The 15,000-nt window shown below is 42.0% G+C and overlaps 1 protein-coding gene across 2 annotated transcripts in view; it reads left to right on the plus strand.

Annotated features, from left to right (window-relative positions):
• LOC143023543 (uncharacterized) overlaps window positions 1-10,789 on the plus strand; it is a 136,028-nt gene extending 125,239 nt beyond the window's left edge. For both annotated transcript variants that reach the window (XM_076182947.1, XM_076182376.1), the window contains exons 3-5: window positions 4,179-4,519; window positions 6,886-7,019; window positions 7,959-10,789. In XM_076182947.1, coding sequence (XP_076039062.1) covers window positions 4,179-4,519; window positions 6,886-7,019; window positions 7,959-9,306 — 1,823 coding nt within the window. In that variant the 3' untranslated portion in view covers window positions 9,307-10,789. The remainder of the gene's footprint in view (window positions 1-4,178; window positions 4,520-6,885; window positions 7,020-7,958) is intronic.
• Window positions 10,790-15,000: the final 4,211 nt, after the last annotated feature.

Genomic DNA, 15,000 nt, shown 5'->3' on the forward strand with positions numbered 1-15,000 from the left:
TGTTCCGTCTTCATATCTCGTTTTATCTAGACTGTTTTTAAATTCGTGTATCGGTTTTGCATACACCACATTTTCAGTTAACTTGTTCCAAACGTCTATTACCCTGTGGGAAAAGCTGTTCTTTTTCAGGTCTCTTCTATAACTGTCTTTCTTGATTTTCTTTCCGTGTCCTCTTGTATCTCTACTATCCCATTTTATTAGGTCCTCTTTATCAATAGTTTCTATGCCTTTCATGATTCTATAAATACTTATCAAGTCTCCTCTCTCTCTTCTTTGCTCTAATGTCTGTAGCTCAAGTTTTGCTCGTATGATAGTTCTAAGAGTGTTGGTGTCAATTTCGTAATTGCTCTTTGTATTCTTTCAAGTTTTGTTATATGTTTTTTGTATTTGGTGACCACGTCGTCGCTGCATACTCCAATCTTGGTCTTATCTAAGTGACTAGTATTTTCTTCACCATTTATTCGTCCATGTATGTACTGTAAATTCCACTTTGATTGTTCTTATCAAATTATAAGTTTCTCCAAAAATTTTGTTTATATGTTTCTCAGGGGACATATTATTCATAATAATGACTCCCAGGTCCTTCTCATTTTCTACTTTTTTAATTTCTTCCTCTCCCAATTTATATGATCCCGATATTCTTGTTTGGCTTCTTCCAAATTCCATTATACTACGCTTCTTAATATTGAATTCCATCTCCCACTTCCTACTCCATTCCCATACTATATTTAGATCACTCTGCAGCGACTCAATCTTCTAGTGTTCACTTTTTCAAAAATTTTACATCGTCCGCAAAGAAGCTCATATAACTTTCAATTCCTTTATCCATATCATTATTATGTATAGCAAACATTATTGGTGCCAGAACTGTTCCTTGTGGAACTCCACTAATCACTTCATCCCAATCAGAGTGTTTGTCTTTTATCACCACTCTTATTTTTCTTTCATGCAAGAAGTCTTCCATCCACTTCAGTAGTTTGGCCTGTATTACTCCTGCAGTTTCTAATTTCTTTAGCAATTTCTCATTGGTGTCTTATATTCAATCTTGTCCACTATTTCAGGTTCTGATGTGAATATTAGGTCTAGCTTCGATGGTTCCTCCTCATTTCTATACCTAGTATTCTCTTGTATCCATTGCGTCATTGCATGCTCTACAATCATATCAAGTAGTACATTTCCCCATAGATCATCTCCACCCTTCACTGTCATCTCTTCCTGGGAGATTTCTTTACAATTAAAGTCACCCATTATAACTATTCTTCCTCCATCTTCCATTATCTTATTTAGTATTATCCTTGTGTCTTCTAACATATTTTTGTGTTCTCTCTCTTCCCATGAAACAGTTTTAGGAGGCACATAATTTACCACAGACTTCCTGCTCTTCCCATCCTTGTCTTTCACTTCCATCATAATCATCTCTACTCTATTCTTTCCATATGTGACATTCCTCTACAATTCCCATTATGTCCGGTTCTTTTTCCTTCAGGTAATCATTCAGTTCGTTCAAGCCTGTTATTAAGCCATCTATATTTGTGTAAGACACTTTTAATTTTCTGCTACTTCCATCGTGTTTTCTGTTTCCCTTCCGTTTTTCTCTGCTATGAACCATTTCCTCACTTTCATATCCACTACTCTCCAATAGAATTTCTCTTTGTCTGACTCTGTTCTTTTCTCGTTTTTTTTTCTTAGCTTCTAGTCTTTTTGTTTTCTCATCCTCTCTTTCCTCTTTATTCATCTCTCTTTTTATCCATACCTGTTTATACTGATCACTTTTTGCTAGTTTCCCTGTTTTTGCTAAGATATTCTCTGCTGTCGTTTGTGACCTGAATTTAACCTTAATTGGTCTGGTCTTATCTGTATTGTATTTCCCTATTCTATATATTTCTTCAATTTCTTTCCCTGTTTCTTGTTCATCCTCTTGAACTACTTCTAATATCTTGTTTACCTTTTCCTCCTCTTACTTTACTCTTGTAGTCCTATTTGGATTATGCTTTTCTTCCATCCCTAATATAATTATACATTTCTTTTTATCCGCTAAGTCTCTTACTATATTCTCCTTCTCCCTCATCACTTTAATAACTGTGTCCTTAGTTTGTTCTTTCATCTGTTGTGTCACTATATCTCTAAATTCAATTTTGTTGTTCTCTTGGACTTTTCTCCAACCCTGTACCTCTTTTGCTATGGACTCTTTATTCTCTTTATTCTTCTTTAATTCCTCATTCTCATCTTTTACTTCTTTTAACTGTCTTTTTAATTCTTCTATTTCTTTATTTAGGTTTTGGTTCTCCTTCTTTAGTTCTTCCAATTTATCAACTCTTTGTGTAATCCGTGTAAGTTGGCTGAACCTAACCTCCCACTGTTTGTTCATGTTCTCTAGTTTTTTCTCTAGACTTGCTAATCGTGGGAGGTTGTCATCCCCTCCCTGATTAAATCCATGGAAATGATTATCTCCACTTTCTATTATGTTGTTCTTATCTATATTTCTAATTTTAATGCCCTTACTGATATTTTCGACTTCACCTGCGTCGTCTGCAGCCTTTTTGTTTACATTCCTTCTGATGTCAGGGGGAGCCCGTTCGTCTCCTTCGCCATTTTCTTCCATTTTCCCCACTAGTCCCTCCCCCTCTCCTTTTTCTTCACCTGCCCACCACACCACGAGCTTTCCCTTCCCTATTAATACAACACAGGTACTCCATCGTCGTTTAAGTCCACGAAAATTTCGTCACCTTCCGGAGTTCCAATCGTCGCCGTCTCTCTGCCGATCGTGCGCGCGCGCGCGCGTGTGTGTGTGTGTGTGTGTGTGTGTGTGTGTGTGTGTGTGTGTGTGTGTGTGTGTGTGTGTGTGTGTGTGTGTTTATATCTGTATTTTCCATGCGAGTTTCACTCAAAACGAACGAATGTGACTTTTTTGTCTCGTCTACCGCCAATCTTTTTCAGCTTAGGGGAAACTCTTAGTTGTTAAATTGTGGATCTCTGTGTACATGTATTTTATGAGACTGCATCATCCCCTCGGGAATAGGTCGACAAACCTGCAGTGGACATGTTTAGAAATTTCGTTGTTGAGTATCCAAAATTTGAAAATTCTCAATATTAGGAATAGAAACGCTTTTCGAAAATGTACCAATATATTGCAAAGCATTTCTGGTATTCGTGGAGTTTCGGAACTGTTCGTTCCTAATATTGGTGATACCAAATTCCAGGGATTCCCAATGGAACAAACCAACTGTAGATGGAATATACGAATCTTCAGTCGGCTACTGAGAGAAGGAGACATCCAACGACGCCTCGATCGAATCATAACACCTTTTTTTTTTTTTACTCTTTTCGTCTTAGTATAACGATTTTTTTTCTGTCTAACTCGATTGACTAGCCCAATACTGCCTAGCCTGATGAGATTTTTTCAAGCAATTTTGATCGACTCAGAAAATTGCTTCCGAGCACATGGTCAGCAATGTCCAGATCTCGTTGAATTTAACCTGTTTTATTATTTCTAATATATCTTTATAGTACTTTTTATTGTCTATGTGTGTCTTTTAGTTGAATAAAATCGCATGACGTCAGAATGAGTAAGCTACTTAAAGGTGTTCATTTCGTCTTCACAGACAGTAAAAAGTTTATCTTGACATCAGTTGAGATATTTTGTTAATGAGTGAAATTTTACAATGGTTAACACTATTTTTTTAACAAGTCTCCGCCAATTTAGAATGATTGCATCCAGGGGATTCTTAATTAACAGAAATGTATTACTTGTGATCACTAGTCTAAGCACATTATCTCTTTTTCTTTCTTGATTTTGTACGGTCACTTTCAAAAATCCTGTAACCTCACCTGAGTTCAGCTACGCGAATATAACCACAAGAATTTGTTGTATTAAATGGAGCTTGAGGGGAAAATATCGCGTCGAAGGAATGAAGTCATAGAAGATATAAAGGATAGATCCATAGAAGGCAGCAGAAAAGAGGGATGGTAGAAATGATCACTAATCTTCTCTGAGTAGAGGTATAGTCTCCAGTCATAAATGAGCTCTGCGTAGAGGAGGAGGGGCGGGAGGAATTACATTTGCGGGGTTTAACTCAATGGCAAGAGCAGAACTTTTTGAGACTGAGTGGATCCCCCCCCCCACACACACACACCGTAAGCTTTCACCATAAGACTAAAATTTCTCTTTTATTTTCCAGGCAGGGGCGGGTCATGGACCGGCACCATCGCTCTCCTAGTACTACTTCTTGGGGTCTCCTCCATCGGTGCTCAAGTGGTGGACCCCAAGTCAAAGGAGACTACCACAGCGGCCCCCGAGCCTGTGGCCGAAGACGTGACCACTGAGCCCAAGCCGGTGCTGACCGGGAACCCACAGATCGACTACATCCACGATCCCAACCTCCCGCGGGAGCTCAACGGGTATGATCTCGCCGAGTACCCCTTCTACAAGCGCGTCCCAGAAAAGGACAAGGACATCCTAAACTTTACCTGTGACGGCCGCCATGACGGTTTCTACGCCTCAGTGCCACACAAGTGCCAGGTGAGGGAACCGGAATCCCCCCCACACACACACATTCACACTCACATTCCGACAGGCAAACACATCGTGTATGCGCCGTTTTTTTTTTTTTTTTTTGTGGTAGCCAAAAAATGAAGACTGGTTCCATTTTCTTTGTCGCGCCACCGTTGTCCTCCACTGGTGACTGGTGACACCATTAAATCTAATAGAAGCCCACGCATGAGTTTTTTTCTTGCGTTGAAGCCAAAATAAAAAATAGAGGCGGTCTATTTTCTCCACCATGTGACTTTATTTCAAAATGGTGGCTGATGACGGAATCCATTAATTTAGATGAGAACCTGCACACAGTCCACTTTTTGGGGAAAGCCACCAGCCACAGAAAAGTGGCCCGCGCATAGGTACACTATAGCTGGTATCATGCAAGCTAAAAATTGTCAGGTTTTGCCCGTCGTATGGATGTTTTTGTCCATCGACTGTCCCAAGAATATTTCAGTTCACCTCGAACATGTGATGGAACAAATATAAAAACTCGACGCCGTCAACTGTCGTACTTCCACATGATTTCATATTGTCACTTTTATTCCCGACTACTTGAACTACGGTCATCTAAATAACAATAGTTCTCAGGTAACTTAAGGAAAAAATACTATATGACGTCATATAGTTCGTTTCATTTCCAAGGTTAATTTACATGTTTTTATTTTACCTTGGCCTGTCTTCTCCCTTTGATCGACCGCATTTTCCTTTCTTTTTAGTTGTTTATCTCTTCTTCTTCTTCTTCTTTTAGATACTTGGGTGCGAATGTGGCAGGAAAGGGAGGATTGGGGGTGGAGGTAGAATGTAGATTGAGAGAAGCGAGTAAATGCCTTGGGAAACTAAAAAGTGCAATGAGAAATAGACATTTGGGAATGGATGCTAAAAGGAGATTGTATGAAGGAGTGATTGTGCCGACAGAACTGTACGGGGCAGAAGCATGGAACATAAGGGAGGAAGAGAGGAGGAGTTTGAATGAATGTGTTTGAGATGAGGTGCCTGAGAAATATGATAGGGGTTACTAGGCTGGATAGAGTGAGAAATGAGGAGGTCAGGAGGAGAACAGGGATGGAAAAGGAGTTGGGAGATAGGATTGATGAAAGAGTATTGGGATGGTTTGGACATATGGAAAGAATGAGTGAAGAAAGACTAGTAAAAGAGGTGTGGAAGGCAGAGGTGGAAGGAGTGAACATGAGGGGTCGACCTAGGATGAGATGGATGGATGGGGTAAAAGGGGCATTGGGAAAGAGGGGAATGTCTGTTGAGGAAGGACGGGAGAGGACAGAAGATAGGGGTGAATGGAGAATGGCTGTGTACTGTATAGATGATGCTATGATGCATGAGGGGGAGTGGGTGTGGGATGGTGGGTGAGGGAATATGTATGAGAAATAAATTGACGCAGCCCGAAGGGACTTTTCCCCGTGTTCTCCTTTTCTGTATGAGGGGACGGAGAGGGGGGGTCGCCGAATAAATGAAGCGGCCTTGCTGTGGATGTGTTGTGTCTTGCGACACTGCTTCCGACCCGTCATCCATGAGGTGCCAAGATAAGAATGAGGGAAGAGGGTAGAGGGGAGTGGAGTATGTAGGGAATGGAATGGGTGGGAGTGGTTTCTATGCCTTTGTTTTTTGGCTACCTCCCTTGCAAGAGGAAAAAACTTTGGTATATGTATGCATTATTAATTATCCTTATTATCCTTATTATCCTTATTATCCTTATTATCCTTATTATCCTTATTCTCCTTATTCTCCTTATTCTCCTTATTCTCCTTATTCTCCTTATTCTCCTTATTCTCCTTATTCTCCTTATTCTCCTTATTCTCCTTATTCTCCTTATCACCACCCTTATCTCCACCCTTATCTCCACCCTTATCTCCACCCTTATCTCCACCCTTATCTCCACCCTTATCTCCACCCTTATCTCCACCCTTATCTCCACCCTTATCTCTACCCTTATCTCTACCCTTATCTCTACCGTTGTCATTGTTGTCATTGTTGTCATTACTATCAATCATTACTATAATTACTATCATTACTATCATTAGTAGTAGTAGTAGTAGTAGTAGTAGTATTTCTATTATTAGTATTAGTATTAGTATTGTTATTATTATTATTATTTTATCGATAAGTCACAAGCATATTTTCTAACCCGACTTATGTCCGTCATGAGACAAATTCATGGAATAACTAAAAAAGACGTATGTACTTTTTATGATTATTATTACTGACGGTTATTCCACAAACTCTATTCCCCACACTTTACTTCTCACCAATCTTCCATTTTTTACGATAGAGGTCGCTCTCAGAATTTTACCTCCCACTACCTGTGCCCCTCCTAACGCTCCCCCATTCCACAGGTCTACCATCACTGCCTCTTCGGGATCCGGTACGACTTCCTCTGCGCTAACTACACCGCCTTCGACCAGAAGAATTTCATCTGCCACTTCGTCAACGAAGTGGACTGCGAAAACTCAGAACTCTACTTTGACAGGTTAGCCAGGAGGAGGAAAGGATGGAGTATTATTAAGTCATGTCGAACCGATTTGTCGTAGTTTCCCTTTTTTCTCTCTTATAACAATGTAGGCATCCCCCTAAGGAATGCGGTTTATAATTTTTCTCTGATAAATCTTGCCAAGCTAAAGCGGAGAGACCATAATGACTTGGGTAAGGTCCTGATAGGCTGACAGACACTACACGAGAACCCTCATGCTCATTAGCCTGGTGACATTGAGATAGCCTGATCGAGGTAAACCTTAACTTTTTACCACCTAGAGGTTCCTCTGAGCTAATAAAATCGTCCAGTGTCAGCCAGAATAAAGTGTTTAAATCTGCCATATCTGTCACGCTAGGTAATAAGAGGTTCCTTCAAAGATTTTTTCCGGCTGACAGCAGACGCCTTTACTGAATGTTTAAATATTCATAGACAAAATCTGTTCATGTGTAGGTAGACGGGGCCTATGGGTGACGTCACAGAACGCCTGAGGACCACGTGACATCATGCCAGCAACATTATGAGCAAACTATGTAAAATTAAACTTTGGGGGAGGGGGATGGAAGGCTTATTCAGCTGAAGAAGGGACTCCAGGTTGAAATAACCTTCCGTTCCGAAGGGCCCTCTAGGTGGAGGTCAGCTCTTACCAAAATGGCGTAAGACAAAACAAAAACCACGTGGTATGCCACAGGAACTCTTGAGAAGGAGGAGGTGGAGTGGGAAGGAGCTCTCAAGCAAACAAGAACTCAAGTTCGTTTCACACTAACCAAAACAAAATAATGGCACGCAAGGGACGTCAATGGGGTTGAAACTGGACTCAACTCGCGTGGTTTCCCATTGGCATAATCAGATCGAATCTCAAGCTCGATGTAGGCCTAGAGTATATTCCCCTTTGATAGACATGAACCATCTCTGACCACCTTTTTTTCTTCTTGCCAGGAATAACGCCCTTTACAAGGAGCCAGAAGTCAGCACCACGCCCGTGCCCAAGCCGGCCAACTTCCAACCCCTGGCTGCCCGGCGACCCCTGCGTCCATTCAGGCTCCAGGGAAAACGGAGGCCCGGCGGGGGTCCTCCACCCGTCCGCACGACCGCGGCCCCGAGCGTGGACTACGACTACTATCCGGAATATGATTACTATGACTACTACGGCAACTACTACTACGACGACCAGGTCACCACTACTACCACCACAACGCAGCGCCCTCGCCGGCCACCCGGCGGTAGAAGGCAGCGTCCCCGCGGAGGAGGAGGGGGAAGATTTGGGGGACCCGGTAGGCCGGGAGGACCAGGGGGGCCCTTCAGGAACAGGAAGCGCTTCCGTCCCAACGCACCCGCTGCTTTAGATGAACCTGTCGCCCCCGTCGACCCACCTCGCGCCAGTCGCCGTCAAGAGAACGCCCCGGTCCGGAGTCAAGCTCTCAGGGAACCTGCGCAGGAACCACCACAGGATCTTACTCCAGAGCAACCCGCAGACCCCCCCGCGAGGCGCCGTCGTCCTGGCCGGCCCGGAGTAGGCTCGGGAAGAGGAAACCCGCAGGCTGCTTTGACAACCACGCCTCCTCCGGCGTCAGCAGCCGTCGATTATGACTACTATTATGACTACGGCAACGAGGCACCTATCGACGCTGCGCCAGTAACTCCGAAGGCTGAAAGAGTCCCGGAGCGCCCCGCCCGCAGAAGGATCCGTCCTGTCGAGGGTACAGGCGATGGATCTCGACGACCTGTAGCCGAAGATCCCGACCCGTCAGCCAACGTTAACAGCGACACGCCGCCGACGACGACTACGGAAGAGCCGGCACGACCGATCCGGACGAATCGTATCACCATCAGGAGGCCCATCAGAAGGCGTCCAGGGGGCCAAGAAGAAACTGCGACGACAACGACAGCAACACCAACGACGACGGCAACAGAGGAGCCGACGACGGCAGCCCCGAGCCGCTCCTCACGACCCAGGTTCAGAAATCGCCCACAGTCTCCTATTCATGAGACCCGGGACCCCAGCCCTAGCAGCATCCTGAGAGGCTCCGCGGAGGTCGAGATCATTAAAGAGGAGGCGCCCAACGCTCCCGAGGTCCTCCGTGTCCAAGAGGAAGACCCTGTGCGTGTGGGAGGAGGCCGCCCTCAGGGGCGAGGACCCGGCAGGCCAGGAAGGCGAAGACCCGGATTAAGGAGAAGACAAGGAGAAGGAGTAGGAGGAAATGAAGGAGGAGAACTTGGAAGGGGATCCCGACAGCGCGTGAGGGCGACCCCAGAGCCGGCTACATACGACTACTATGAATACTGAGGGTGACCGCTATTTATTGTGTACAGTTCTAAAGTCCCTCGTCCCGCCAGTCGAGTAGTAGCCTCCAAGTTTGTACAGCCGTTAATCATCACAACAGCCTTTCAGGGGCTGGCAAACTGTTTCATAACCCCGTCCCCCCCACCTTTTTTTTTTCTCTCTCTTTTTATTTCTTAGAGCCCCGGTGGGAAAGATGAAAAGAATAAATAAAACTCTTCTGCTAGGGGCGGTTTATTCGTCTTTAATGATTTGTCTCCCATCCCCACCCCTGCCTGTTCCCTAACCCCTGCCCATTCCCCCGACCCCATCCCCAACCTAGGATGCACTTTGTTTTTTATGCTACAGAAGTTTTTTAGCCTCATCTTGTTATTCTTTTTTGTTTTATCACAGAAGTGTGATTTCCCACTCCTCCCCTCAATTTGTGTGTATTTCTGCCACACATACACACATCACATCATATATACACACACGCGAACGCGCACACACACACACACACACACACTTTGTTCCGCCCCGTCAAGTCTTCCCTCACTCCTGGCTGCAACTCCTTCCTCGGACTCTTCTTTCTGTGGCCCAAACTGTACGTCTCCCTGCTCCTGTTGTCTTCGCCCCCCCCCCCACACACACACCACCATCCTCTCACCCCTTACATTTACACCTCCTCCTCCTCCTTCCTCCTGTATCCGAAATACTTGTTCCGTCCTGCATCATATGCAGAAGGAACCGGCAAAATCATGTTTTCACGTCGTCAAGGAGGACTGGAAAAAGTCTAACTATCTCACAAAGTTGAGGAAACAACATATCGATCCTCACAAGAACGCCTCCTTCCATAAGAAGCCAAAATGACGTCATGTCGCTTCAGTTGTTGTTATCATTACCCAGTAGTGCCAATTTCTGTTGGCCTTGGAACGAAAACAAATGAGAGTCTAGGCAAGATAACCCTCTTTGTAGAAGCAGTCAGGAAATCCTTGGATTGCTGTGTTAATTGATTAACTGAACAGTGTCAACCTATAAATGTGCATCTATGCACAATGCACATAGATAAAAAGAAATACACATGTCAATATGTGTACATTCATATACACTTGTATGTATACATGTGTTCAAGTAAGCACACATATATGTATATGTATATGTATATGTATATGTATATGTATATGTAAATGTAAATGTATATGTATGTGTATATGCATATGTATATGTATAACGTATGTATGTGTACATGCACATACATGCATATACATGTAAACAGTATATGCAGGCTTTTAATATGCATGTAGCGTATGTATGTATGTAACAATGCCTTAATGAATGAAAAAAATCATGGACATGCGAGCCGCTAATACCCTGCAATAGTCCCCGATATGATTTGCCCAGAGAGAACATAGAACTCATGTTTCCATTTTCTCTCATCTTCTTGATGAAACCTGAACGTCATGTTTGTGTACAGATGTAAGTTAGCAAATAAGAAGAAATTGTTTGATAATTCTGAGTCTTTTTTTTACCCTACCCACTATTGTTTATCATTTCATCCCCGTTGCCAGGGCTTTTCAGCGGTATTCTTATATTTATACATGTGTATGGAAAGAACAAAAATGTTATCCAGCGGTATCGGAATCGACTCTTGTCGACCCGTGACGGCAGTCAGGGGTCCGTGGCCTCAACTTCGGTACAATGACACCTTAGAAGCTGAATGACGAACTAAGAAAAGTTAAACCTATACATATATTAGGCACATTGTTGAACTGTTCTTAGTGAAGTCTAGAATACTGTAGGCGATGTCGTCCTGCAGCTTTTTAAATTCACAACATTTGACGAGAATCGTGATATTGTAACTGGAGCTTTACACAAAAATCAACCCAATGCTTATTCCCAGAGAGACCTATAGAAGGGCCCAAGGATTTTTTTTCAGCCGTTGCGGACTGATGGTCAGTGATACTCTAGCCAACAATAATTGTCATTACTATGATCATAACATAAGAGTGCAAGCATTTAAAACCTGTGTGCAAGAGTTGAAACCACAGAGTACATTGTGGGAGATGATCGATCGTTTAAAGAACATTTACCAGTAAAGAGCATAGTTTAAGGATTACAAAGAGATTTTATAATAATTAGATATCATCCTTTTTTATTATTCAACTACTTTATAAGCTCCGCTTATAGTTATATATTAGTTACTATTGTCGTGGAACTATGAATTTCTCTTCATACTATTGCATTTTATACATTATGATGGTTTTCAAGTTTACAAGATATCTCAAATCAGCAAATAATGGTCTCAAAATGTCAGGAAATAGAGTTAATTTAGAAGTAGGTAGAAACAACTTCTCCAAACATGTAGTTAATGAACGAATAAACTTCCTGCGGAGGCAGTGCAATGTAGTTCAGTTCGAAGCTTTAAGATTTGTTTAGATAAACATCTAAGCGAGATGGTGTAATGACTGCCATTTATTTTATATTGTTTGTTTATTTGTTTGTTATTATTTGTTTGTTTATTATTTGCTTGATTTTCATTTATTATTATCTGTCAATCTATTATTATTTACTATTTACCTGTTTGTTTATTATTTAACTATACCTATGCATTTATTTATTTTATTTATTATTATTTATATTATCATAATATTGATCTATTTTTCTTTTATTTACTTATCATTACTATAATTTTTTCCACATCCGACTTGACTTTTCTTGTTACCTAGTGTAACTAAGTCGAGATAAGGAAATTGGCGTCTTGCGACGCTGATTAGATTTTAGTGCTGACAAATCTGGTGCCATTGAATAAGATCAGTTTGAATGTGGTGCTGGGAAAAGTGGAACAGCACACTGCGAGTAAGTTGGGTGTATCATACAAGCAATCCATGTATATAGGTAAGCAGCATATGCACCAATATGAAAACATCCCCCATCATTTAACAACTGATTCAGGCCTTTGGCACTTAAAGTGAAAATCCCGGATGGAAAATTATTGAAGTTGTATCTTTAAATCGCACATCAATCAGACTGAACACATAAAGTAGATTCAGTTGAAGTGACCAAGGTTTTCAAGCAAATAAAAACTAAATGTTGACTTTGGATAGGCGTGGTCAATGAAACCTTATCACCAACGGGGTTTATTATCTATCTAGATAATGATATCTAGTTCACGTGTTTCTAGAATTTGCCGTCAGGCCTGTATTTTGCACAACGTGCACTTTATCCTTCAAAATCTAATTCTAGACAAATCTAAAGCTCTTGTTGGATCCTACCGGTGCAAATTCAAACTCTTCATAACCTCTTGCTTGCATTTACAAGATTCAGAATTTAACTCTTAATTATGTAGCAAATGTTAGATCAGTAAACTGGAGGTATGCCACTTCCTTGCAATATTCTACCTAATTTTCATGCGCATTTATACACTCGAAGAATGAGATAGCTCGTGATGATACAAATTTGAGAATGAGATCAAATAAAGTCAATTGTATTTCGCTATTTCATAAATACGGTAACATAATTATTTCACCTAAATACAACTTAATAGGTAATGGGTAGAATGGAGTATCCCTACTAAGGTTACGTGGAGGAATAGAATTTAGGAAATTCTGCTTCAGATGAATTCTAAGCTCTTGGTGAATACTAAACTCTGGTGTAAAATCGTGCAGTCTTGTGGTGCAAACTCCTAACTCGTAAACTTGTTCAACTGTGAAACAATGTGCTACCTTATTAATAAATGCAACATAAATTCTGCATATCATACACTTTAACATATAAAACTTACTACAAATACATTTATACCCACAATTTTTGGAGGTTCTACATCCCTCAGCTGTTGGACAATGTATTTGATGATTCATCACATGCGCTTACTTTCACTTATATATGCTCATTGTGGTTTTACTTGTGCATAATTAACAAATGTTAAATGTTCTATTAATTGGATGGTGTTTTTTGTAATTACGAGAAGTGGTCGCGAATATTCTAGAATGAGATCACTATTAGGTATAAATACCTGTGCATCATGACAGAGACACAGTCAGGTTTATCCTATTTTGGCTTATCCTAGCGTTGTATAAAGGTGTCTGGAGCATACGCCATTGTTAAATGTAATTTTATGTTACTGTAAATATATCTACGATGATATAACAGTATGGTCGTCAGTATTCTATCATGTTGCCGGCGTCCCGGCAGCTTGCGAGTTGTGTCTGCTATTGTAACCGAGCTCTCAGTCTATATCACTTAGCATGGTCCACTTAGCATAGTCGTCATTGCGCCACCACGTTATCGGCCTTCCAGCTACATGCCCTTGCACTTAGCATGGTTTTCAGTGCTCCACACTTTGACGGTCTTCCATCGACTTTCAAGTTGTAACCACCATTGTGACCGAGCACTTGGTCTACTCGTATATCATTTAGCATGGTAGTCAGTACTCCACCACGTTGTCAGCCTTCCAGCAACTGACCTGAACTGACCTACCTGACTTGAACTAACCCGAACTGACCTGAACTGACCCGAACTGACTTGAACTGACCTAAACCGATCCGAAATGACCCTAACTGACCTGAATTGACCCGAACTAACTTGAACTGACCTGAACCGACTTGAATCGACCTGAACTCACCTGAATAGACTTGAATTGACCTGAACAGACCGGAACCGATCCAAAATTACCCAAACTGACCCGAACTGATTCGAACCGACCTGAAATTACCTAAACTGGCCAGAACTGACCCGAACTGGCCAGAACTGACCCGAACTGACCTGATCTGACCTGAACTAATCTGAACTGAACTTATATCCTACCATTACTAACCATTATAATTCGTCACATGCCTGACACATGGTCCACACGCATGCAAGGTTCACATTTCCTAATGATAAACAACTGACTCAGACTATGCAACGCATCATCACGCAACGCGCTGAACAAGTACATAATGTCATCAGACAGTTCATTAACATTTCCTTATACCTACCAAACTACATTATCGTAACTCCAATTCACACACCATGTCTAGCCACATCCACAAATAATATTACTAAACCCATTACAATGCATCTAACGTGTAATATTTATTATCATCACAAACACATTCCCTATGTGACAACCGACACATGACATGCTTAGATAGGCATATCCCCTTTATATACGGCAACTGCGTCGTCAGAGACAGAGGGGACTAGGGGAGAAACTCCCCCTTAGACTCGGTAGGAAAGACTTTCTCTCCTTGGGAGATCATAGCCTACGTTTGCAAATATCGGAAGTCTCCCTCAATAAAGACAAAGTCTAACCAAGGCTTTATATCGCCCCGCTAAGGCCCATTGTGAAGCCCAACCTAAACCGACCTGTACTGATCCAAACCGATCTGAAAATATGGTATGTGTGGGTGAGTTTCTCGAGAAGGTCACACAAACACAGAATATTTATTGTCTTCCTCTTTATTGGAAGTAGTTGTAAATGGTGTCGGGAAAGAGCACTTCCATCTAATGAAGAGGGGGAATACGCTTACCGTGGTGTGAGGCCGGCCGCTGGGCAAGTGTCTCTGCCGACCCTTGACCCTCGCTCATAGGGTAGGCCGCGTAACATTGCTATCAGTGCCAAATATATCTTTCCTTCTTCCTCCTTTCTTTGTTTCCTCCTTTTACACTTTTTCTGCTAGGCTGCTTCTCGTATTCTTTTCAACGAGTCCCCTCGCTGCAGCCTTCGTGACTTGATCGAAT

The sequence above is a fragment of the Oratosquilla oratoria genome, chromosome 1, assembly GCF_046742065.1.
Source record: "Oratosquilla oratoria isolate Oo_2021 chromosome 1, ASM4674206v1, whole genome shotgun sequence".
NCBI lineage: Eukaryota > Metazoa > Arthropoda > Malacostraca > Stomatopoda > Squillidae > Oratosquilla > Oratosquilla oratoria.